The sequence below is a fragment of the Crinia signifera genome, chromosome 2 (genome assembly GCF_055691185.1).
Source record: "Crinia signifera chromosome 2, ASM5569118v1, whole genome shotgun sequence".
Taxonomy (NCBI): domain Eukaryota; kingdom Metazoa; phylum Chordata; class Amphibia; order Anura; family Myobatrachidae; genus Crinia; species Crinia signifera.
Genome location: NC_139218.1, coordinates 338,230,917 through 338,258,048, shown reverse-complemented (window position 1 = coordinate 338,258,048; position 27,132 = coordinate 338,230,917). Strand labels below are relative to the sequence as shown.

The window sequence follows — 27,132 nt, the reverse complement described above, 5'->3', positions numbered from 1 at the left end:
CCCCCCCCTTTTTTTTCTCCCCTTCCCCAGTTCCATTTTCTATAAAAAAAAATTCTTCTTTTTTTTCTTCTTAATTATACTTAAAACAAAATAACATATAATTTATCAGGGATTACATCTCCTTTATCTACACTAAAAATGAAAGACGCTAGGATACTGATAACTATGTTTGTTTATTAATAATTACACATACAAATGTAGCATACATGGAAAACTGGTTGTTTTAATTGATTTGTTTTAATTGATGAATGAATCTTGAATATGTTCAGAATTCTTGTATTATTGTTCTTTTACACTACCTATTATATGACCTTTACATTTGCAAGCATATGTCGATACTAAATATAATAGAGAGCTGAAAATTGAAAATAATTGCAAGATATAATGATGTTTTACAAAATGTTTTGTTACTGTCTTTGATCTTGATAATAAAAACAATTTTGAAAAAAAAAAAGATAAGGGAATAGCAGATATCGTGACATTAATAACATTCACGAACACCGCATGGCCAAGTGGCAAAACTGTGGCAGGGCACGCTGGGATGTGTAGTTGTACAGCAGCTGGAGGGCCGCTTATTGCCCACCCCTGCATAAGAGTAAATGTATTAAAGCTTCTAGACAAAAGATGGTCATACTCTTATAAACCAACCAGATTCTATCATTTTCTACTGTAGAATGTAATGCAGGTTTGATAGCTGAAATATGATTGGTCACTATGAGCAACACCTACATTTTTCAACTTTAGAAGCTTTTGTAAATCTACTCCTAGACCATTCTGCTGTTTGTCTCTGTTTATCTAATCTATTGTAACATGTCCCTCTCTCTCTAATGTCCAGATACTTGCTTTATCATACCTCTCAACAGTCCTGTTTTTGCGGGACCGTCCCGGGTTTTTGGGATAGTCGCGCCCGGGGTCAGCAGTGTCCCGCGGAGGGTGTGTGTGTGTGTGTGTGTGTGTGTGTGTCGCTGTTGGAAGTCCCCCCAGCCTGAAGGAATAGATGCTACTGTATGCGCATGCACACAGCGTCTATTCAGCAACAAAGCGGGCAAAAGGGCATGGCCTGGTGGCGGCATCATTTGTATATGATACACCCCTTATTTGCATATGCCGCACCCCTTTTGGCAGAGCACACGACTACACTGCACAAGGGTCCCGCTTCTGTGCTTCAAGAAGTTGGGAGGTATGCGTTTTTTGTCTCTCTCCAATAACTTCCTCATTTTCAAAATGTCCAGTCTTTCTATTTTGTTGTCAAATTGCATGGTATATTATATACAATATATCATATACCATTATAAATGACAAAATAAGTGTTAAACCAGTAACACATTGATTGTGGTCATTGTTGTACAGTATTAAAGTGTATCTTTTATGCAAGTTAAAAAAATATTGCATTACCAGCCTAGTTATTTAACGTACCATTCTTCACAGTCCATTCACAGACCATTCTTGAGAAAATCAGGTAGAGAAAACATTGAACCCCTTATCCCCCGTGTTATAAGTGTCATGTACCATAGGTCCACCATAAATCAAACACAGTTTTCCAGACATAATCTCTGTGTCATTGTTACAGTAACATTAGCTGCTAGTCTGTTCCATATATAATGCATTTTACCATTAACCACTTGCCTTGCATGGTTACATCAGGTGTGAACTGGTCAGATGGTCAGATGCAACCTGTCCAAAAGCTCAAGATGCACAGCTGCTGGGCAGGGATGCAGGACTACTCACAAAGGGAGTTCTCAGTGGCTGTGGTGCTGTCATTCATTGCTGAAATTTAATAAATGTCCCCTTTAACTTGCTTTTCCCCACCTCTCGAGACATAGCCACGGGGAAAATGTAGGTTCTTAAAGGTTGCAATAGTCATGATGTTACCCGTCATTGATGTACCGATATTTGTTACATTGATGTTTAACAATATATGTTTGTTATATGCTTTTAACCCAATTCAATTATAAAAAACCCTGACAATTTATAAGTGTTTTTTTTTTGGACATTATATATTAAACACTGGTTAAGCATACCTCTCAACATTTTGGTATCTGAAGTCATGTTCCTGAAAAGAGTGTGTGCCCTCAGGAAAGGAGGTATGGCTACATAGGCCATGCCCCTGTTTCACTGCTGTGGGGGCAACACCAGTGAGCTTCTGGCCATGCCCCCTGCCCCTCTCTCCTAGTGAATAGATGCTGTGCGCATGTTTTCAGCATCTATTCAATGCTGATTTGCTAAGCAGAGCAGGGAGTGGCAGCGGGACTCCCAACTGCCCCCTTCTCCCTCACTGCGGGACACTGCTGCCTGCGGGTGGTACAGAGGACAGTCACAAAAAACTGTGACATTTCTGTGAAAATCAGGACAATTGGGAGGTATGGGTGAAATCAAATTAGCATATTAGTGTACCTGTTCATAATTACTGTCCCTGTTTCTAAATTCTGTCTTTCAATGTACAGTATTGTTGAAGTACAGTAAAGTGGTATTAATTTGTTCCGCTGTAACCCAGACAGTAACAGACGCCTTGATGTCCACGCACTTTCTCTTCTGTCGGAGGTCTCATTCAGCAGAACAGTGGAGAGGGGCTCAACTGTTCAGTCTTCTTAGCAATCCTGCAGCAATGATTTCCCCATGTACCTCAGACATGGTAAGAAAAGAAAATGGGTATCATTAGAGAAGGAGTGTACAGTTTAGTCCTGGTCTGGATCTGCTTCCCAGAATGATACTTACTTACATTCCTCCCAACATGGTCCTCTCCAGGTGAGACTAAGGGCCTTATTCTGGTTCACTCTCAGAGGCAAATTCCTTCTCACTTGGACAAAACCATGTGCACTGCAGGTGGGGCAGATATAACATGTGCAGAGAGAATTATATTTGCGTGGGGTTTTTCTTCAAAGTGGGATCTATATTGCAGTGGAGAAATAAAGCAGTCAGTATTTTCCCTGCACAGAAACAAAATAACATCAAATCCCAATCCTAATTCTCTATGTCAGCAGTCCTCACACTATTTTGCTCTGGGACCCCATCAGACAAGTTACTGCAGAAGGACAACACGTCACATGTGTAGTCAGCAGACAGCACATACATGGCAGCATTGTGGAGGCACAACATGATATGAGTCTAAAATAACAGACAATTCAACAGATTCAGACTCTCTCAATCACTGACTGAGATTAGAAAAGGCATCAGCCTGATTGTCAGCAAGAAGGAATCGCGACCCCATGCTGAGAAGGTTGGGACCGACTTTGGGGTCAGGACCCACAGTTTGAGAACCGCTGCTCTATGCACATGTTACATCTGCCCCCCCCCCCCCCCTGCAGTGCACATTGTTTTGTCATATTGGTGCTATGGCTTCTGCTTCTTTGTGAGCTGCAGGTATAGCAACTCCAATCACATCTAAATCAGGCCCATTATTCTCTCTTGAGTAACTGACACCTTATTAGATTATTAGATTATTATATTGTGTACAACAAGTGTAATGTGATTTTCACATCTACTTACTAGCATTCTAATATATTTTTCAGATGCCCTGTGAATATCTATCGTTTGAGACCATGGAAAGATGGATCCTGAGTAAGTTTGATGGAGCCTCATGGAGATGTTGATGCCAGTAACAAGGCAGTATACATTAACATATAAAAATCATTAACATTTTTGTACTCGTTATACAACTAATAAAAATAGAAATAGAAAATGTCTTTACATTATTTATTGTAAACTAAATGAATAATGGAAAAGAAAGAAGTTGAAAAAATGACAGTAGTTTAGCACTTTGGTAATCCACCAATTAGTGTTTCTAAATCAAAATGTTATTTATTATCTAGAACAGGTTACTATTTCTCCAAACACATATCACATCTGCCTCCCCTCTCTTACAAGCCCTACATTGGTTCCCTTTCACCTTCAGAACTCAGTTCCAACTTCTTACACTCTCTTACAAAGCCCTTACCCATTCCTCTCCTATTTACATCTTCGATCTTCATACTCCTATCCACCCACTTCACTCCACAAATGAATGCTGCCTTTCTTCCCAAATGATTACTGCCTCCCATCCCACCTCCAAGATTTCTACTGTCAGATTCTATAAAACTCCAAATGGACTCTCAAGACCCACAGTTTATCAAAGCCCCCCAGCTCTCATACTAACTTACTACCCCATGCTCTGCCCCATGCTTTTAAAATGTAAGCTCTCATAAACAGGGCCATTTTCCCTCATGCGCTTTTCTTTCCCCCAATTACAGATGGAGCCCGGCTCCCTCTTGCTGGCGAATCGCCAGACTGTCACCGCTGGCGATCTGCCAGCAGCCCGGCTCTCCATCTCCATCTCACGCGCATGCGCGTCTCAGTTTACGTGCGGTGGGGCGACGGGAACCTGTCCGTCTCCGCTTCAGGGAGACGGACAGGGTTAGGGGGGGGGGGGGTGCGGGGAGGCGGTGGCGACCCCGGGTGACAGCCTACAAGCCGGCGGGAACCCGGGGGAAGCGCCGTCGGAAGGGGACGCGCGCGCATCTCGTGCGCGCGTGTCCCCTTTCGCAGATACAGATGGCGGGTGACAGGGGATGGAGGCTGGCGTCGCCTGCAAAGACATGCCCGGCTCCATCTGTATATCATAATCTCCTTTCCACTACAATCCTGCTGTTCATTAAGTATTGAGTATTAACCAGCAATTAATAGAAACCATGTCCACTTTTTTGTTCTTTTGTTCATTCATACTGCAGTTTTTTTGTATGTACTTTGTAATGTTTAACTAATCTTCAGATTGGTGACATTGAAAACCTTTCAAAATAATACAGCTCCGTTTCCTCTACAACATATCAAAATAGGTGTATTATTTCTACCTTAAAATAATTAAAATGATCTAAAGCTCTAAGAGGCTGATCTAAGGGACTTTTTTTTCATCAAACTAAAAATATGGTCAATCCTCCAAAAAGGTGGTACAGTAGTGGTGTAAGTGTTAGAAATATCTACTTCAGTAACACTAATAATATCAATGCAGTCTTCATAGCTTTCTATGGGGACTGCCTAAATGGTCAGTTTATGAATATCCAAAATGCTTTCTTCTATGAAGCTTTCCCCCACTAGCTAATCTTAGCCTATGAGCCCATTATGGCCAATAGGCTACATTACCACAAATATTTTCAGTAAGTGCTACAGTCAGGGCCGGTGTAAGGAACACCACCGCCCCAGGCTCCACCGCTCACCTGCTGCTGACCTGCTCCAGGTTCCAGGGGAGGGTGGGGAGTTTCTGGAGCCACTCACCAGGCTCCCCTGAGGGGGGGGGGGGGGGGGGGAGTGACTGCTCCCAGGTGCCGCCCTCAACTGGCCGGTGCCCCAGGCAAATGCCTAATGCTGCCTAGTGGTGGCGCTGGCCCGGGCTACAGTTCTTGTATAAGTACAGCCTGATGGCCACGTATTTGTATGAGTAATACCTCCGCTGGCTCTGAAGCTGGACATAAACTCAGTTTGCAGGGACTGACTTTTTTAGAGCCCTTATCCTGACAAGATAATTTTGGCACACAGAGAATAAAATTAGTGGGGAAAAACTGCAGATTTTCCTAATTCAGAACCATAATGATAATATCAGTTACCCCATATTGACTTTGGACGTAATCAAAGAATTTTTCTCTTCTTAGTTGGATTTCTGCTGTCACACAATGCATTGAATATACACCAGGCAAGCTTAGAGCTTTGGAAACTGGCTCTTCAGGGCACTTACTGTGTCACATTGATCCGGGATGATGTTCTGCTAATACACCGAGTAACTGAAGACTTCTTTGGCAGCTTAAAAGGGTATGTTATACATCATATACGCAAAAACTCCAAACCCAACTTTGGACTCTTCTTATTATAATGATACTTGTCTCACTGGGCCTTATTTTGGTTCATTCTTTCTGACAAAATCCTTCTTAGATGGGCAAAACCATATGCACTGCAGGTGGGGCAGATGTAACATGTGCAGAGAGAATTAGATTTGGGTGGGGTTTTACTTCAAAGTGAGATCTATATTGCAGTGTAAAAATAAAGCAGTCAGTATATTCCCTGCACAGAAACAAAATTACTCACCCAAATCTAATTCTCTCTGCACATGTTACATCTGCCCCTCTGCAGTGCACATGGTTTTGCCCATCTAAGAAGGATTTTGTCAGAAAGAATGAACCAAAATAAGGCCCACTGTGTCTTCTATTCACCATTTACACCAATCATCAGTATATGGAGAAGTTTGTAAGTGTTTGGTACTGAGCTTTAGTATTAAAGGCAGCTAATTAGCTGCGGTGGTTTGTCCAATCATCTTGCAACAAGACTTGCCCAGATTCCAAATACTCCAACCTGCTAATGTTGGTAAGGGCAACAGTGGGAGCTGCCGCAGCTTGTCACCCATGTACAGTACACACCAGTGTGGTATATTTTACTAAATGGCATTTTATAAACTGACAATTTTTTAGTTTTGTTACAGGATCTAAATTGGAATTATTTTATTTTTTTAAAGCTCATACACTTTTGGGGAAAATTGTTAAAAAAAAGGTCAAAATAATTCTTAAATATATTATATTTTGATATTGTTACTTTAAGGAAACACTTTTTTTCAGATCTTCTAATAAAACTGTTCTGATATACAGAGAGCAATAAGAAGATTGAGTTGGTTTATTTACTGCCGCGATCATTCTTAAACACTGTATTGTGTCTCCATGCTTTGCATTTGAATGCCATGGTAAAGGCTATGGTCAGCAAGTCTATGGTCAGCAACACCCGGCACAATACAGTGAGAGCTATGGCCAACCAGAGGGTTTCTTAACCCCTTCAGTGGTGTTTTTTTTTTAAGGTAGCGCTCCCCACTGGGCGAGTTTTTCAGGGGGAGCGCTACCTAAAAAAAAACACCACGCTGTGTGTAGGGTCCGGGCAGCGCTGCTGAACACTATGTCAGCTGCTGCTTGGACCTGTGCCCCGGCGCCCCATCCCCGCATGAGGCAACCCAGTTTGTCATAAGGCTGTAATACAACAGCTGGGGGGCGGGGTGAGGCAGAGGCGTGGCTGCAGAGAGGGAGCCGGGCAGCGATGAAGCCTGCTGAGTTAAGCGATCAACTCACCAGTGCTGCCTGGCACTAAACACTGGCAATCCCGAGAATTTTCCGGGCTTGATAGTCTGGGCATTAAGGCATAGCCCGGAAAATTCTCAGGATTACCAGTGAAGGGGTTAAATAGCCTCCAAGGAAAATTGGTGATTTTACTTATTTAACATGACTTGGGTTCCGATGCCTTCCTCAGTTCATGCCTGATATACAGTAATAGCAGACCATAACATATAATCTCTCCATATCTTTATTCTTTGTGATTAGGTATGGGAAGCGTGTGGCAGACGTGAAGGAATGCAAAGAACATTTCATGATGCACAGGTCAGTTTTCTATCTATATAGTGAGGGCTTGCTACAGTATACAGAACCTCAGGTCCCTCTTTAGCATCACTGCATATTGCTTTTATCTGTAAAGGATGGTGTCCTATAGGAAAGATTGAAGGTAGGGCTGGATTGAGGGCTTAATGGGCCTGGAGTTGAAAATGTTCAAGGACCTATTATGAGAAGTGGAGGAGGTGAGGCCAATGGCATGTAGGAATGTAGAACCCATACACTATAACCACCAGTGTCTCCCTAAATATATTAAATTACAAAAATTGCATAAATGTGTGCAATTTTAACATTTATGATTTTTAACAAACCATAGGGGATAATTTACTAAGGACAAATGGCTACGAATACGTCTATTCGTAGCCATTTCAGCCCATTTATGGCCGTAAATTCTTATTTTTGGAATTTACAATGGCTGATATACTGTATGGGCATTGGTATTCATGGCACATTTGTATTCATGTTTCCGAATACGAATGCATACACCATTAAAAGAATATAAGTAGGAATCACTATTCATTTGGATGGTGAGTCCTAATTTACTAACCAGCCGTATGTAATATAAGGCTGGTAATTGCTGCAAAAATACACCTGGAAAATACAACTAATTTTCCATATCAGTCAGATCCGAGCAGGCTTCCGTATAAGAAAAAAAGAATAAATAAATAAAAACGGCATTTGGTCCCCCCTCCTGGCCATTACCAGCCCTGAGCTGGTCCTGGTTTTAAAAATTCAGATAGTTTTTAAAACCAGCATCAGGCTCAAGTGCTTGTCCTTGTTCACAAAATATTTGCGAACCAGCACCGGGCCCAACCAGCCAGCAAGGTAATGCCACAGCCGGGGGACACTTATTATGTAAGGTCCCGTGGCTGAAGCATTAATGCCCTGGACGGTAAGCCTGGGCAAGGACCCTGGGGGAGTGGGCACCCCCAATGAAGGCTGTTTCCAGTGCCCCAGGGCGGTGGGCATTGGTCTGATTCTAGTGTAAAAAATAAAGGAACTAACTATTGGGTTCTGCTGTGAAACTATGAGTCCCAACAAGTCTCAGCTGCATACTGGGATACGGAGAACCACAAGTCCCAGCATCTTGCACATTATTGGGCATGCTGGGACTCGAAGTTCCACAGCAGAACCCAATAGACCAATAAAAACACACTGACACACCAGAAAAATAAAACTTTATTACACACAAAGCCCACACATACTGATACTTAACTACCCAGACACAAAGAATCGGTCCCCTTCTCCATTAGTGAATCCTGCAGAGGTGAGCAAAGCCTGTCTGAGGGCTAAAATGGCGGTGCACTCATCTCTCACCTGCGTGACTGCTACCTCTGCTGTATATTTTTATCTTATCTTCTGTTGATTACTGTGTATGTTCAGTTCATGGTGTATTTAAATTTAATAGCGCAGTGTTTTCCCTTTATTCTGTCAGTTTATATTTTCAGCCTTGATATTCTCATTTAATGAGAAGCAAGGCTGAATTAATTAATGACTAACACATTTTAAACCTGCAGCTCTATGTACAACTTTTTCTATATCTAATTGACTTTTATTTACCCACTGGTATAAATCTACTAAATTAAATTAGAGCCTGATAATAGAGTGGGGGTTGGACAATATTATCAAGCACTCAATTCCCACAGGATAAAACGAAGGGCAGATGCTACATGAAAGCAGTTACACTATAAAGACACTTCAAACAATGCTTCCAGAGCACAGAATCAGCCATATGATTACTGATGGAAAGCAATACACATGTACTACTGGCGGTGAGGATGCCAGTGGTCAGAATACCGATGCCGTCATCCCAATGGAGGGAATCCTGACTGGGGTTCTGTTAGTATACCAACCTTTTCTCTGTCCTCCCCTAATCTTATCCCTCCCCAGCCTAACCCTCCTGCCTCCCCCTTAGCCTAACTCTATCCCTCAATGCAAGTGCCTAAACCTCTCTCTCACCCACTGGCCTAATTCTAACCGGCAATGAATACTTACAATCGGGATGCCAGTCGGTATTTCAGCGTTTGCATCCACACTCAAATCAGCATTCCAACGGTGGTCTTGCGGCCACTAGTGAGGATGCCGGCATCGGTATTCTGACTGCCGACATAACATTCACTGGAATATTAACTGCATCCATAGGTGTCCAAGGGCCCATGAAAATTGCTGAGCACCCACGGGCCCGAGTCCCGCTGCTGGGCCGCCATATTAACTTGCTAATTTGCAGCTGCAGCACCCACATTGCCGGACCCGCCACCTGGGAAACACTATGCCGGGAAGAGTGTATTCTGTCCATGGAGTAATTGCACTGTGGGGACATTTATATACCTGCACTGTGGGGGCATTTATGTATGTGGAACTCTGTTGCCGTAATTTGAATATTGGAGACAACTGTGCTCCTTAATATAAATTGGTATTATTTTGTGGCCACACCCCTTCCCCATGAAGCCACTCCTCTATATTTTTGGCTTGAGCACCCACCAGCAAAAACATAAATCGGCACCTATGCTGCATCCCGATGGAGATGACTACATCTGCCTTACTTGCAATGGATGTTTCTGACCAATGTCACCTAAGAGAGTACTGAGTGTGCAACCCTCTAACCCCTGACACACTCTCACCACCAGTCTGTCACCCACTCCCAGCCACATGTGGCCTCGCGAGCACACTGGCCCACTGGAGATCTTCCCTGTAGATTGATTTGCCAATCCGCCTCTGGTTCAGCTTGTTCTCTTGCGCCTTGAATGGCGCTGGTGTAAATTCTGATACTAGTGTGATGGCTGCAGCTGTAGACAGTGGGCAGGATAGGCTTCCACATGCACATGCACAGATTGCTAGTATGCAAATCTGCATAAATGCATAAACAGATGTACAGAGAAGTGTCTGTAGATGCATCAGACTCATGGCATTCAAGTGGAGTGCTGCAGGGTTTGGTGCTAGGGCTTCTTTTATTTAACATATTCAAAAAAGATATAGGGGTTGAATTACTCAGCAAAGTTTCCATCTGTACTGATGACAGACAACTGAGTAGGGTAATTAGAGCAACCAAGGATGTATCCATGCTTTAGGGCGATCTAAATAAACTAGAAGAGCTAGAAAAATGGAAAATTAGGTTTAATGTAGATAAAATGCAAGGTTATGGATCTTGGGAGACATAACTAGTGTGCTAGTTATAACCTAAGTGGGGTGGCATTGGGTAAATCAGAATGAAAAGGATCTAGGAGTTCAAATAGACAACAAACTGGGGTTTGGTGCTCAGTGTCATGTAGCTACTAAAAAGGCTAATAGGATACTAGCCTGTATAAGAAGGCGCATGGAGACTAAGGACTCAAATGTAATTATGCCACTCTACAAAGTATTGGTTAGACCACATCTAGAATACGGAGTACAAATCTGGGCCCCACACTAGAACTGGAAAAAGTCCAAAGAAGGGCAACCGAGCTATTAAAAAGGTTGGAGAAATTAAGCTATGAAGACAGATTGGACAATGGAAAAGAGATGTCTTAACTTGTCCAATATAAGGAACTGTCAGGCACCTGAGGAAGGACTCTAGGACACGTGGGCATGCGTTTAAACTAGAGGAAAGAAGATTTCGTACCCTTAGAAGGAAAAACTTTATTACGGACAGGGCAGTTAAATTCTTCCTGGAGAGGTGGTGTCGGCAGACACAATAAATACATTTACCATAAGGTTAAAAAAGCATCTATTGGGTAAAAACATCCATGGATACAATTAATAATCATAATCTGTCTCTAAAATTAAATCAGAATACACATAATATATAAAGGGATGTAGACTGTAGATCATACACTCAAATCAAAGTTTGAACTCGATGGGGGCACGTCTTTATTCAGCCTTAACTACTATGTAACTATGTCATTAATAAATAACTTATAATCAAGCGCCTATGGGCATTTCTGCCTCTATAAACATTAACTGTATTAGTAAAATACTGTACTGTATAAAATGTCATTTATTCTGACTTGTGACAAGTTATTGATTGATTCCCAAAGCGGACAATTTCATCGAGCTAGACGTGCGTTTCTCAGAGGGGCAACAAAGGAGCTGGAAACCATTCTATCAGATGAGCCTGGTCTGCTGGGCCCTAAGGTACACAGATCTACAGAGAAGTCAATTTTATTTATAATTATACTAGATTGATCAATATCATAATCTGTTTCAGGCTCTGTATATATTCATGGCTCTATCCTTCTGCCGCAATGAGATTAACTGGCTGGTTCGACATGCTGAGAACGTCACCAAAACTAAGTCCCCAGAAGACTACATTGATGTGTAAGATAAACATAAGCAACTGCCATTGTACATGGGGTCTATAGACGGATCCAAATATGTAAGAGGATTGAATGAAGTAATTGTTCCCCTTCTAAGAGATATAGGGGGGGGTCCCCAATGTTTTAAAGTAACAATCATTTAAAAACCTGTTTTGCTTTTTAAATGATTGCCACAACATCGGGCAGACTCGCTGGGATGGCTCTGATGTCTGCATCTCGCAGGCGTTTAAATTTCTCCCATGGGCTCTTATTTTAGGAAAATATATATTTTGCTTTGATGATCCTTAGCAGCCTCTTTGATGCTTTCTGCAGTCATCTGCTTATATAAATAGAAAACAGACAGACTTTTACCTGGTGCCAAACTCATGCTTTTCTCACCTTGAGTCTGACATCTCGCTTCTGCTCTAGTTAAAAGGGGATTAGAACATGTTCCCTGCTTAGCCTGTCTGCAAGACCAATACAGATAAATCATGGACCCTGGTAGCTAACAAAGTCACTCTCTTGCCGCATATTCCTTATGATAGTGAAATCATGTCATAAGAGGTGGATTCAACATGAAGCTCAAGTTTCCTGACAGAGTACGGGCCAGTGACCGATTTTACGGGTCTGCGCATGCTTATGTGCAAAAATACACATGTGCAGACCCGCTGTGTGAGTATCACATTTGCCAGGCATTCATACAGGCAGGGGAGGGAAGGGAAGGGGGCAGAGAACAGGCTGGGCATTCCCCTGGGAATGCAGGAGGACCAATATCTGCTTGGGGTGGGTGGCTGGCGTCACATCTCTGGCCCAGATAAAAGTCTGTTCGGGCTGAGTTTTATCTGTGAGTAGTAGAAAAATCATTTGATTGTCAGTGAATAAGAATATCATATAAGGGACAAATTTAGCACAATGTCGGTATGCCTCTAAAAAATCAAATCCCCGATATGGAGCAGGTTAAAATGTGCCGGTACCCTATTAATACACATTTCCATTAACAATTTATTTAATGGGCATTAAACAGGGTCTGACTCTAAGGTAAATAAAGGAGTGCAAGTAGATACCTGTGGATGTTAAAGCCCAAGGCTACGTCCCTTTATCACCCATGTAATTTACTGTGGTTAATTGAATTCTGCACTTAGAGTGTCCAAACTGAAATCTAAATTGCTATGAAAAAATAAATCTGTCCAGCATTTATGGGCTACATAGAAAAAGCAGCCAGTATTTATTCTGTATATAAATAATACCCATTTTACACCGCTGCAAAAACTTTGCCCAGCAGCTTACCTTGGTGCTGGGTTTGCCCCCAGCGCGACGAACGGTGGTCCCGGCGGGGTGATCGGCAGTCCAGGCGCTTGGAGATAATGTCATCTCCAAGCGCCGCCCACGTTTACACTGCAGGTTGGCACCGCAGTGTAAACGGTGCAAATCCCGGATCTGACCTGGTTTGGAACCGTGTTCCAAATACCGGGTCAGATCCAGGATTTGGGTGTAAAAGGGGTATTAATAAACAAATGTATTGCACCCCTTGTATTACAACATGGTTTGTCCAGGTGCAGTTACAGTACGTCCTCTTTTTGCTTTACTCTCACCGGAGGCCCTGTGTATTATACCCCTTTCACACTGCACAAATAACCCTGGACCAACCTGGGTAGTTGCCGGGTCGACCTGGGTCACTGTGTGGTGCGAAAGGGCCCTTTTTGAAAAATCCCAGGTCCTGCAACCTGGCAATCCGATCCGGGTTAAAAGAAGGGTTTTACCTGGGTGGACCCGCGTTGCTGACAGTGTGGGTCTCTTCCCCACTATATGGAGGGGGGCTGCCTCCTCCCCCGCTCCCTGGTGATGCGCCGCTGCTCCACCCCCAATGACATCAGCGACCAGGCTTATTACCGGTCGCTGTGGGGAGCTTCACCTTGCAAATGCTTGGTCGCTCCCGTGATGGACCCATGTCCTGGCATTTGCGATGTGAAAGGGGTATATGTGTGGCTTGGATATGGTGAGAATACAGGCAGTCAAGTAATAGTACATAGATGTGTATATTTATTATCTAATCCTTATGTCTATGTTTATACTAGACACATAGCTGAATTGATGTTTTGTATGGAGCAGCTTCGGGCCCTGGTGAGGAAGCACCAGTCCATCATTCAGAGATATCATCTCCAATACCTGGCCAAATTTGATGCTTTGCTACTTAGTGAGATCATACAGGTAAATGAATTTATTTTCTAGCGTTACTGAAGTAACAGCAGAACACAGCTATTACCATAGACCTCAATGGTGATGATGATGTCATATTTATCAAGAACCAAAACTATTTGTTCTTAGCTCTAATGTATATGTAATGGTTTAGGGCTGTGGAGAGGGGGAGTTAGTTTCAGGTACCTAGAAGGGGGGGTTAGGGTTAAGCTGCTGTATGAAATATTAAATTAAGGCAACAGGGAAAGGGTTAGGTTTAGGCACTAGTGGAGAGAATCAGGGTCAGGCTGAAGGGGGTTAGGGTCAGGCTGTGGGTGAGGGGTGGAGGGTTAGACTGCTGCAAGGGATGGGTAGGGTTAGGGTCCTACAGAGCCGCTGTTGGGATTCTCTTTATTGGGATACAGGGTTTGGTCTTTTCATTGCTGGCATCCTAAACGCCAGGATATCTTATGTATTCCATATAGGTATGGGAGAGAGACATAGGGAAGGGCTCTACAGTCAGGCTGGGGGCTGGGACTGGGAGGAAGGTTCAGAGTCTTGTGTCTGCATCCCCTAAAATGTAGCTGTCTCAGGCCAGGCTCTTGCTTACCGGCTAGTTGGATTGGCCTGCAAGTTGTATATAAAAGTAATGTGTCTTTCCATGCTGAATACACTGAATACTCCCCAACATTTCTGGCACAACTTCCACTGCAGATGCTCTATACGGCTACGGCACACTATCACTATCCCATGTGACTCTCTTACAGAATCTGACTGTTTGTCCAGAGGAGGAATCAGTGATTATGTCCTCTTTTGTGAGCACCCTGTCAGCACTGAATGTAAAGCAAGGTAATAATCTATTCTATAACTATACAGTAGGTACTGATTGTGGAGCAGTCCTATAGAGAGCTGGGTACGTCACACAGGGACAGCGGAAAGTAAAACTCTCCCTCACTACTATGATCATCACTGATCGTTATCTGCTGCTGTAAAGGGATACGGTCATTTGGTCTACAGCATGATGGTTGACAAGCATTAGGTCATTAGGTCGACACAAGCATTAGATCGACAGTGTCTAGGTCATGGGTCTTCAAACTGTGGCCCTCCAGATGTTGTGAAACTACAAATCCCAGCATGCCTTGACACAGTTTTGCTATAAGGGAGTGTTAAAACTGTGGCAAGGCATGCTGGGATTTGTTGTTTCACAACATCTGGAGGGCCACAGTTTGAAGACCCATGGTCTAGGTCGACAGTCAGAAGGTTGACATGGGGTTTTGCACTGTTTTTTTGAGCCGACATGTGCCGACAGGCAGTATTTCATGCCCTACCATCCACCAGGGCGTGGTGGGAAAAGCATTGTGAGCGAAGCGAACGATGCGAGGGGATGCGGTGCACTTGAAACTGTGTCCATGTCAACTGTGTCGACATTCTGGTAAAAAAACAGTGTAAAACCCCATGTCAACCTTTTGACTGTCAACCTAATGCTTGTGTCAAACTAATGACCTGTCAACCTCAAGCCATGTCAACCTAGACCCATGTCAACCTAGACCCATGTCGACCTAGACCCATGTCGACATTGTCCCATGTCGACCTAGACCCATGTCAACCTTTCCCCATGTCAACCTAGAGGTGTCGACCCAATGGTTTGCAAGTTTGTATGTAATTATAATATATCTACACTTATGACCAGTGGTGGCTGCAACACAGACCATGGAGTTCAGGGGGGGGGGGGGGGAGAGGTATCGGTAACCACATATACATCTACATATTATCATGTGGGACTATAATGGGGCATTCTCATGTGATGGATATGTATGTGCGCTCTTAGTACATGAGTGTATCTATAAGGCGCCTACTGAATTATACTGATTGACCTTTAACCTTTACTTAACTTTATAAGGCCTAGAAATAACTCACATGTACACCTTATTCTAAAATAAAGACACAGACACCAACTGCATAAGTTTAAATGGTCAGATATATGTATTTAAAAAATGATATGACCCTTTTACTTCTCTGCTTCCTGGCAATATATTATTTTAGCAATGGGGAATTACATTAAATGCTTAGCTAACAAAGCAGCCCAAAGGCTATAATGTAGTAGGACAGGAGATTAAATACAAATCTTACCACACATTAAAATTTAATAACATTTATTTTTAATGGAGAAACCCATTTATGGATGTGCATAGGATATATCTGCCAGATATACACATATGGAGCAGCCTCACCAGAGAAGTCCTGAGAGTGGGCGGGGAACGGTAATGAGAAAGGAGGGGAGTTCTAGAGATCAATGTTGATTCATGGGGCTAAAAGTAGAAGCCTTCGAGTTGGACAGCCGTGCGGGATACCAGCCTAACTCAGAGGTTTTTTAAAGGGACAATCATTTACAAGGCAAAACCATGCCTTCTAAAATAAATGATTGCTCCTTTAAAAAAAAAATACCTCAGACTTTGGCCGGCATCCTGCACGGTTGCTGAAATTTGGAGGCTATTATATTTTGCCAATGGAGTATTTATATGGCGAGTAGCTGTGTATAGAAGCTGCAGATATACATGCCTCCCAACATCTGTGTCTCGCTAATCGGGACACTCGCACAGCGGAACCAGAAAAGGGGTGTGGCCTATGGAAAGGGGGTGAGGCCTCACAGGATGTCGTGTCCTCAGGCCACTTCCAGGTTTTTCACCCCTTTGCATTGCATCATGCGCACAGCGTCTTTTCCCTCCAGGCTGGGGGGTCTCCCAACTGCCCCCACCACGCGGACACTGGCGGCGCTGGACGGGACGCAAGAATGTCCCCAAAAACCGGGACGTTCCCGCGAAAAGCGTGACAGTTGGGTGGTATGGATATATATCCATGATTACATACTAAGATAATGTTACGCTTCTGATATGTTCATTGTCTTCATGTGTTTTCCAATAACTTCAATTTTGATTAGGTTTCCGAAGTTCACAAAAACATTTACATATCCAAGGTAAACCGCAAACACAATTTATCTCATTGTGAGAATACATCAGCTTTGCAAAGATAAAAAATGAAAGTAAGTTTAATAGACTCTAGCTACATACAGAAGAAAACTGAAAGCAATTACTTTCCACTCCCTATCATTATCTTTCTAGTAACCTTACACACAGTAGCAAATGTAGAAAAAACCCTCATCATTTTGGATTACAATAATTTAAAATAATACTTTGTCTTATTTTTGTCCTTACAAAGTTGAAAATATTGCAATTCTTTCAGTTCCCAGCTTCCAATGTTTAACTATGACATTTTTGTATTGTCTAATGCAGTTGACAACAAGGAGAAATTTGATTTTACAGCTTTGAGGCTCGACTGGTTCCGGCTGCAGGTGAGAACCCACATTGGAACACATCCCTAACACACAGGACAACAAATTGACATTGAGGATCAAGCTTAAAATAGTTTACAATCTTCATAAAACAAAACTAGTTACAAGTGACTTTGGAGATGCCTGTTCTACATTTGAACTGCAATAATTGTAGTGGCCACTAGATGGCACCACAATAAAACACAAGTAACATTTTGCCAAACTCCATAGTTCATTGTGCTCTGCAATGCCGGTTTATAATAGATTTTTTTTTTAACTGTTACTAGAAAATAGAAATAAAAAATGTTCAGCATTTAATGATTCCATAGCAATGTCTGGCATGATCACCATGGTTTTTATTAAAAATGGAACAGGCTGTGTGTTTGTAATGGAAATAGATAAATCAAGGTATACATTAATGACTTTACGACTTCATTCCCCAAGGATTATACCAGTAACACAGTTTTTGCATACTCTTATTGTCTTCCAGTGCTAAATAGATAGTAATGCTCTCATATACTGTTTTTGTTTTTTTGTTTTTTAAACCTGTTGGGTGAAATTTAAAGGCTTGTAAGTTCCTGTTTTGCGGGATTTTGGGGCTAATTCACAACCTGATCGCCCCTTCGCGAATCTGCACGGCGGCAATTACCGAATCGCATGCGTACGGCCCACAGTATACATGTGCGATGACATGCTGTGATGAACCCCAGCTACTTTTTTTATTTGCAAGTCATTTGCAAGGTGATTGACAGGACGTTGGTGTCTGACGATGAAAACCGGACGTTTAGTGGGTATTGTTAAGAAAAAAACAGCTGTGCCTAGGGGAAGGTATGTGACATCAGCTTCAGACAGGATATGCCTTTTTACATCGCACAGCAGAGTAAGAGACTGTCTTCTCTGAGCCTGCAATGACTTGTGCCCAGTGTAAATATCATTAGCTGGTAATCCTGTTGTATTCACTTGGTTACAAATAGATATGAAACATACCTCCCAACTTTACATTCACGGGAGGAGGGACGCTCTCGTTGCCGTAGATGCGTGCCCAAAATTCTGGGGGTGTGGCCTAGCAGAAGGGGCATGGCTTTATAGGCGGTGCTCCTGCGAGGCCATGCCCCAAACGCATTTATTTAGATGCCTAAAGATAGTCAACATAGTCTAGATCAGCGGTTCTGAAACTGTGGGTCCTGACCCCAAAGTGGATCCCGACCTTCTCAGCATGGGGTTGCGAACTTGCGACTCCATGTTGCTGACCATCAGGCTGATGACTTTTCTAATCTCAGTCAGTGATTCAAGGAGTCTGAATAATCTGTTGAATTGTCTGTTACTTCAGACTCCTCCCATCATTTTGTGCCTCCACAATGCTGCCATGTATGTGCTGTCTGCTGACTACACGTATGATGTGATGACCTTCTATAGTAACTTGCTGGGATCCTGTCATTATTTTTATTGTCTGATGGGGTCGCAGAGCAAAATAGTTTGAGGAACCCTGGTCTAGATTGACAAGAACAAAAGTTAGACACAAGCGTTAGGTCGACGGGAATGTGATCGACAGACACAAGGCCGACATGACTTTTTCATGTACTAGGTATTTCCACTAGCAAAACAATACTGATTAACCTTTTTTGACTGTAATCTAACATCACGGTGTGTGCCATAATGTATAATGGGCATCAGTGTGTGGCATAAAGTATAATGGGCATTACAGCGTGTGACGTGTGTATGTGGCATTACCATGTGCAAAATCAAAAATAGATTTGAAGCAAATGTAAAAAAAACAGCAACCATAAGGCAGGTCAAGGGGCGAGGCTGGGGGCGGGTCAATGGGTGGGCTGTGAGTGTGTCAAGGGGCAGGTTACTGTCCAGGAATCGCTCAACACAAAGGTGGTAACCCTAATTAAATAGGTAAAATACAATTACTTCTGATATCAGAAAAAAAAACACTTCTGATATCATCTTGTACAACGGAGAAGTCCTGATGTCATAACTTCAATATTTATTAAGAAGGTGTTTTTAGTATAGGAAATAATGCACCAGCTACTGTAAGGATATGAGAAGTCACCTCAGGTCTCTGTAAACTGTGTAAAACACTCTGCCTCACTGCTCTTGTTTCCATATGATGTATAAGCAGCGCATTAACCTGTATAACTCTTTCTGTTATTCGCTGCAGACAATGTTATGTTGCTTTTTGGCAATCATATTACCTCTGTATTTACTTTTCTGAGTGCGACCTCTCCCTTTCTCTCAGGCATATACCAGTGTATCAAAAGCTCCACTCTCTCTGCGGGACAACCCAGACCTGGGCAAAGTGATGAATCTCATCATGTTTCACACCTGGATGCTGGACTCTGTGGACGAGCTACTTACAGAGACCTCTGACCTCTCCATATTTTGGTTGGTGCTATACCATTTTGATAATTAATTTTTGAACTTAAGGTGCATACACACTGTACAATTTTTTTGATCAATTTGGTTGAAAGACATTCCCATTGAACCCAGTGTCCTGGACGAAAGATGTTGACGAAAGATGTTGACGACAGATGAACGATGAATGATGATGCGCCTACCCGCCAGTTGTTCATCAAGATTGTTTGTCAACTGTGCATGCAGCTCAATTTGGATGTCTTTCAAAAAGAGCCTATAAACAGTAGCTAGATCTTTCGTCTGTCTTCAATATCTTTCATCAGCATCTTTCGACCAGGACACTGGGTTCAATGGAAATGTCTTTCAACAAAATTGGGCAAAAAAATTGTACAGTGTGTATGCACCTTTAGATTGAATGAGTGTGCTCATATGTTAATGAGACTGAAATTTGTGTGTCTCATCATAATAAGATTTGTGTACAGTCAGGGTTATTTTTCAGTAGGCTCCAGCAGGAACTGAGGCCCTTATTCTAGTTCACTCTTTCTGACAAAATATTTCTTAGATGGACAAAACCATGTGCACTGCAGGTGAGGCAGGTGTAAAACCCCACCCAAATCTAATTATCTCTGCACAAGTAACACCTGCCTCACCTGCAGTGCACATGGTTTTGTCCATCTATGAAATATTTTGTCAGAGTGAACTAGAATAAGGGCCTCAGTTCCTACTGGAGCCTGCTGAAAAATATCCCTGTGTACAGTAGACAGTAGAGTAAAACAGGCAATCAAATCAGCATTCCATTCAGTCAGCATTTAAGAGCGTAGAGGCCCTGTGTGCAGTCTCTGTATGGGTCCATCCTTCTGAGGCCCCTCCCTCTCTCACTGGCTCTTCTGCCATGCAAACTCTGTTGCCTTGCATTGTGTTCTCTACTGGTGCTAATTTTCCTGTAATTACAATAGTGATTACAGTGGCATTAGCAGAATAGGACTATAAGTTATGAGTAAAGTGCGGCCTCCTACGGCCCCAGAGTGTACAGCTCCCCCTGATCACATTATTAATATATCCTCGGTCAGCAAGTTGATTGATGAAATGTACACAAATCACTAAATTCTATGCGCTATTTACTTTCTAAACAAATGTATGCTTATGCAATCTACAGATCATTGTGGGTAATAGCGAAAAAGGCTCAATATGTCTCTTTCCCTACATTACTCACAAACGCACAAACCCTAGAACTACTGACATCAATTGTAGAAACAAAAATAAAAATGTTATAAAATTTGCACAAATGGCCAAAAATGTGAATGGCAGCTTGTGATTAATAATAACAACACATTTGTTGGCAAGCTGCTCAATCAGATTGTGATGTCACTCAGGTGCTAAAAGGGAGGTGTAATTCTGGTAAGGAAACAACATTTCGTATCCCAATTGCACACTGAGTGATAAATATGCACATAATAATCAGATAATACAGAGACCTTGGTTGCATATATGTATTATCTGTTTATTATGTAGATATTTCTCACTCAGGCCCTTATTCTGATCGGTGCGGCCGGATCCGATTATGCAGCCAGGACCGTGCGTGCGAAACCCCGCCTTCCATACGGATCGCCAACTCCGTCCGTACGCGGTAAGAAGCTGGCCGAACGGACCGCACGTGTATTTTTCACGAAATACGCCTCCTCCATCTCAGGGAACCTCCCCCATCATTCGATGGTCGCAGAATGCAGGACCGAGTGCTCCACCAGCTCCCGCAACCTCAGACCACACGGACATTTTTCAGTGCAAAAGCAGGGATCTGGGCGGGCAGCTGACATCCGGCGATGTCATATGTCCGCCCCCTACACGTGCGTCACGGCCGCATTACCATACGTACGCCCAGCGTTTGCATGGGAACGCCCATGAAACGCGGGGCGTATGCATATGGTAATGAGCCCAAATAGCCCTTCATGCCCCTCTTCACCCCCTGTTCGGAGTGTTCACATTTCATGCGGGATTTGGCCATACGCCCCACTCGCACATGCGCAGAGACGCCTTTGCACATGCGCAGACACAAAACATCGGCGGCACGAACGCACGCGGATATTACCGCACCGACCAGAATAAGGGCCCCAGTGAGCAATTGGGATACAAAATGTTGATTAATAATAATAACTTTATAAAGCACTTTTCTCCTGTAGTCATGATGGGTAATACCTTCCACTGGTAATATATTCCAAAACAAGACTCTTCCCCTCTCTATAGTCATAATCCGGGTGTGGTATGGGGCTCTGACAGTGGGGATCCCGACAGTCCCTATCCCGAGTGCCGGTGCTCCGACAGGGGGGCGAGAGCAAAGCAGCCCCTTCCGGGCTCGCCACAGGTTCTATTCTCCCTCTATGGGAATCGTGGATCCCCACAAGGGAGAATAGCCCCTGTGAGTCGGGATCCCCCTTGTCGGAGCACCGGCAGTCGGGTTACTGACTGTCAGGATCCCCACTGTCGGAGTGTTATCCGGCACCCCATAATCCAGCATGTAGGGCTGCTGTGTCATTGTATGTACAGTATGTACTTTATCATTTATGCTGCCAGAGTCAGTACAGATAATATTATTATGAAGGAATAATGAGCTACAGGTATATGCAGTCGTCTCTCTCCTCCTCCTCCATGATTGGGAAGCTGGGCCTGGCTAGAGGGAATAGAATGCATCTATGGGGAAAACAAACCTATAACTAACTTTTATCACATTTAGGGCCTCATTCAGACCTTTTTGCTAGGCTGCGAACAGGTAAGTGCCGCCCCACCCGTTCATGTGATGTCAGCTGCCTGCTCCACACAGGCATCAACACACCTGCTTTCCAGGGGAAGGCCCAGTGTTTTATGGGGACTCCCATAAAGCATTCCCCTATTTGCGCACCCTGCCCACATCTTTCCCTCCCCTCACAGTGTGAGTGTGATAGTGTGATGCTTACCGGAGGCGCACGCACAGTGGGTTTGCACATGTGCATATTCGTGCATTTGCATGTGAAGACCCCCCCCCCCCCCCCCCCCTAGAAAATGGGGCAGTATTTAGACTCGACCGTTCGGACCCCTATTTTCTCCTAAATGTCTCATGTAACATTTATATTTCCTGAAATGATCTCATTTATAAGTGTTAGACAGTAAAGATAGATATGTACAGCTATGCAGTTATTTATAATGAGCCACAATATTCTTATCAAATGATATTTGTTTAATACAGCACGGCAGTCACAATGTTTCTTGTTTGTGTTTCCTCGCAGTTTTCATGTGCGCACATTTGAGAAGATGCTGTTATTAACACTGGACGAGCCGTCAGCTCTGCGTTACTCCATTTCCTTCCCGTTGGCTTGTGCTCACTTCTCAAATTGCCCCCATGAGATGTGCCCAGAGGAGGTGAGATGCCGCATTACACTCCTGCCAACAGTAATGTAATAGCCCTGCTGGCCTTAATGTGTGCTCTGTTGTTTATACTACATTGTGTTTATCTTCATTGTGCTGTTACTGGAGACCAGTTATCTTATTAATTATACAATAATCTTTCTGGTTTTAGTAATGGCTGCAGATTAATTTGTGATACAAATACATGTCTTCTCAAAGTGATGCTGTTAAGCTCTTTCACTGATGACCTTTACATTCATTACCTCATGTAGTCCTGTAGTATTTCTATGGTGGATTCTTGTTATATTCCTGTGGTGGATTCCTGTAGTATCCTGTGGCATTCCTGTGGTGGATTCCTGTATTATTCATGTGGTGGATTCCTGTAGTATTCCTGTGGTGGATTCCTGTAGTATTCCTGTGGTGGATTCCTGTAGTATTCCTGTGGTGGATTCCTGTAGTATTCCTGTGGTGGATTCCTGTAGTATTCCTGTGGTGGATTCCTGTAGTATTCCTGTGGTGGATTTCTGTAGTATCCTGTGGCATTCCTGTGGTGGATTCCTGTATTATTCATGTGGTGGATTCCTGTAGTATTTCTGTGGTGGATTCCTGTAGTATTCCTGTGGTGGATTCCTGTAGTATTCCTGTGGTGGATTCCTGTAGTATTCCTGTGGTGGATTCCTGTAGTATTCCTGTGGTGGATTCCTGTAGTATTCCTGTGGTGGATTTCTGTAGTATCCTGTGGCATTCCTGTGGTGGATTCCTGTATTATTCATGTTGTGGATTCCTGTAGTATTCCTGTGGTGGATTCCTGTAGTATTCCTGTGGTGGATTCCTGTAGTATTCCTGTGGTGGATTACTGTAGTATTCCTGTGGTGGATTCCTGTAGTATTCCTGTGGTGGATTTCTGTAGTATCCTGTGGCATTCCTGTGGTGGATTCCTGTATTATTCATGTGGTGGATTCCTGTAGTATTCATGTGGTGGATTCCTGTAGTATTCCTGTGGTGGATTCCTGTAGTATTCCTGTGGTGGATTCCTGTAGTATTCCTGTGGTGGATTCCTGTAGTATTCCTGTGGTGGATTCCTGTAGTATTCCTGTGGTGGATTCCTGTAGTATTCCTGTGGTGGATTACTGTAGTATTCCTGTGGTGGATTCTTGTAGTATTCCTGCTGTATTCCTATAGTGCAGTGGTTCCCAAACTTTTTGAATCACGGCACCCTAAAGTATCAGAATATTTTTCACGGCACCCCTAGGCCAAAAGTTGGTTACTAGTTTCAGGAAAGATATTAAATAAATTGTGATTTAAATGTTTTCCTTAGGTCCACTTATGTGGTGAGAAACACAATTCACTTCTGTTTACCCACATATTCTTAATTGGAAGCCACAAGCACTGTTTTTGCCTATTTTATTGGCCATAAATAACTTGAATTGATTCTGGACCACAAACCTGAGGCACCCCAGGGAGCCTAGGCGCACAGTTTGGGAACCACTGCTATAGTGGATTCCTGTACTTTTCCTTAGGTGGTATTCTATGGCATTTACAGTATGTGATGATTCATTTAGTATTCCTGTGGTAAATTATTTCCTGTAGTATTCCTTTTGTGGATTCCAGTGGTATTCCTGTGGTTTATTCCTGTAGTATTGTGTGGTATTCCTCCAGGATTCCTGTGTCAGATATCTGTAGTATTCCTAATTCCTGTGTTGGATTTCTGTAGTATTTCTGTAGTGGATTCCTGTAGTATTCTGTGATGGATTCCTGTGGTGGATTCCTGTAGTATTCCTGTGGTGAATTCTTGTGGTATTCCTGTAGTCGATTTCTGTAGTATTCCTGTAGAATTCCTGTGGTGGAACCCTGTAGTATTACTGTGGTGGATTCCTGTAGTATTCCTATGGTGGATTACTGCAGTATTTCTAGGCAGATGTCTGCAGTATTCCTGTGGAAGATTCCTGTAGTATTCCTGTGGTGAATTCTTGTAGTATTTCTGTAGTATTCCTGTGGTATTCCTGTGGTTGTTTCCTGTGGTATTCCTGTGGTAGATTCCTGTAGTATTCCTGTGATGGATTACTGTAGTATTCATGTGGCATTCCTGTGGTGGATTCCTGTAGTATTCCTATGATGGATTACGGTATTATTCCTGTGGTGGATTGCTGTAGTATTCCTGTGGTGGATTCCTGTAGTATTACTGTAGTGGATTCCTGCAGTGTTCTTGTGGTATTCTTCTGGTGCATTCCTGTAGTATTCCTGTCGTGGATTCCTATAGTATTCCTGTGGTGGATCAGAGAACACTTATTTGTAATTCGATGACAGTCTAAGCCAGTGGTAGCCAACTCCAGTCCTCTAGAGCTACCAACAGTTCATAATTTACAGACAATCTAGCTGCTGCAAAGGTGCACTCGTTACTCACTGACACATTTTAAAAGATCCACAGGTGGAGCTAATTACTTCACTTGTGATTCTGGGCCTTATTTTAGTTCACTCTTTCTGACAAAATCCTTCATGTGCACTGCAGGTGGGGCAGATGTTACTTGTGCAGAGAGAGTTAGATTAGGGTGGGGCTTTACTTCAAAGTGAGATCTATATTGCAGTGTAAAAATAAAGCAGTCAGTATTTACCCTGCACAGAAACAAAATAACTCCCCCAAATCTAATTCTCTCTGCACATTTTACATCTGCCCCCCTGAAGTGCACTTTGTTTTGTCCAGCTAAGAATGATTTTGTCAGAAAGAGTGAACTAGAATAATGTCCTCTGTGAGGAAATCTGGAAAACATTAACTGTTGGTAGCTCTCAAGGACTGGAATTGGCTACCCCAGGTCTAAAGGTGCCCATACACGTTACAATTATTGTATACAATATTGTATACAATATCGCATCTCATCGCATCTCGATTTTGTGATGAGATGAGATCTAGTACAAAAAGTATGTGCATCTCATCTCATCGCAAAACCGAGATGCAATATTGTATACAATATTGTATACAATAATTGTAACGTGTATGGGCACCTTAAGCCAAGAGGGAACAATAGACAAGAAAAGAGGAAAGGAGCAGTTTTTCTCAGTTACTTTGTCTTTATTCATTTGGATCAACGTTCTGCATGAAAGATTAAACAAAAAATCATATATTAAAACAAATCTTATAGTAGAATGAGAATCTTACATGTACATGTCACTAAAACTTGGCTAAAACATTGGGCTCCTTAGAATAGGTATGTTAGTACAGATTCAGTTGAATGTATATCATTTACACACAGTGAAGCTAGATATAGTTAGTACTGAAATAACAGACATGCCACATATCATTTTAATCTGCAGAAGCTGTTTGTTCATCCTACTCACTTTGCAAAACGCTATTTAAAAAGTCTCAGAAAAGATGCTCAGCACTACAGAGTCACACTATGCACACACATTGGCCCTTATTCAGATCCAATTGCAGTACAAATTTGTTCTCAAAATGGGCAAAACCGTGTGTACTGCAAGAGGGGCAGATGTAACGTGTGCAGAGAGAGTTAGATTTGTGAGCGTTATTTTATTTCTGTGCAGGGTAAATACTGACTGCATTATTTTTACACTGCAATTTAGATTTCAATTTCAACACACCCCACCCATATGTAACTTTCTGCATGTTACACCTGCCCCACCTGCAGTGCACATGGTTTTGCCCATTTTAATAACAAATGTGTACTGCGATCAGATCTGAATAAGGGACACTGGGCCTTATTCTGGTTCACTGATAGAGGCAAATTCCTTCTCAAATGGACAAAACCATGTGCAATGCAGGGGGGGATAGATGTAACATGTGCAGAGAGAATTAGATTTGGGTGAGTTATTTTGTTTCTGTGCAAAGTAAATGCTGGGTGCTTTATTTTTACACTGCACTATAGATCTCACTTTGAAGTAAAACCCCACCCAAATCTAATTCTCTCTGCACCAGTTAAATCTACCCCACCTGCAGTGCACATGGTTTTCTCCATTTGAGAAGGAATTTGCCTCTGCAAGTGAACCAGAATAAGGGCCATTATGTATAATGCGACTTCTATTGCATGGAAGATAAATGTATGTAATTTGTTGAAGTCATTTAAAATGCTAAGACTGTATGTCCTAATTGCAGTACCCTCATCTGAAGAACTGCAGCATAGGACTATGTAACAACTTTCTGGATGAAATCAGTAAGCAGGCCAGCATCTGTATCATGGACATCTGCGCTGAGCAAAGTAACCTCTCTGAGAAGGTATCTCTATGG

General features: G+C 42.7%; 1 protein-coding gene across 2 annotated transcripts in view; it reads left to right on the top strand.

Annotated features, from left to right (window-relative positions):
- Window positions 1-27,132, top strand: part of NCKAP1L (NCK associated protein 1 like) — a 188,796-nt gene that overhangs the window by 37,533 nt on the left and 124,131 nt on the right. For both annotated transcript variants that reach the window (XM_083169529.1, XM_083169530.1), the window contains 12 exons: window positions 2,495-2,632; window positions 3,510-3,558; window positions 5,619-5,775; window positions 7,320-7,376; window positions 11,399-11,495; window positions 11,569-11,678; window positions 13,732-13,864; window positions 14,599-14,680; window positions 17,122-17,180; window positions 19,405-19,550; window positions 22,778-22,910; window positions 27,001-27,120. In XM_083169529.1, the coding sequence (XP_083025655.1) occupies window positions 2,495-2,632; window positions 3,510-3,558; window positions 5,619-5,775; window positions 7,320-7,376; window positions 11,399-11,495; window positions 11,569-11,678; window positions 13,732-13,864; window positions 14,599-14,680; window positions 17,122-17,180; window positions 19,405-19,550; window positions 22,778-22,910; window positions 27,001-27,120 (1,281 nt within the window). The remainder of the gene's footprint in view (window positions 1-2,494; window positions 2,633-3,509; window positions 3,559-5,618; window positions 5,776-7,319; window positions 7,377-11,398; window positions 11,496-11,568; window positions 11,679-13,731; window positions 13,865-14,598; window positions 14,681-17,121; window positions 17,181-19,404; window positions 19,551-22,777; window positions 22,911-27,000; window positions 27,121-27,132) is intronic.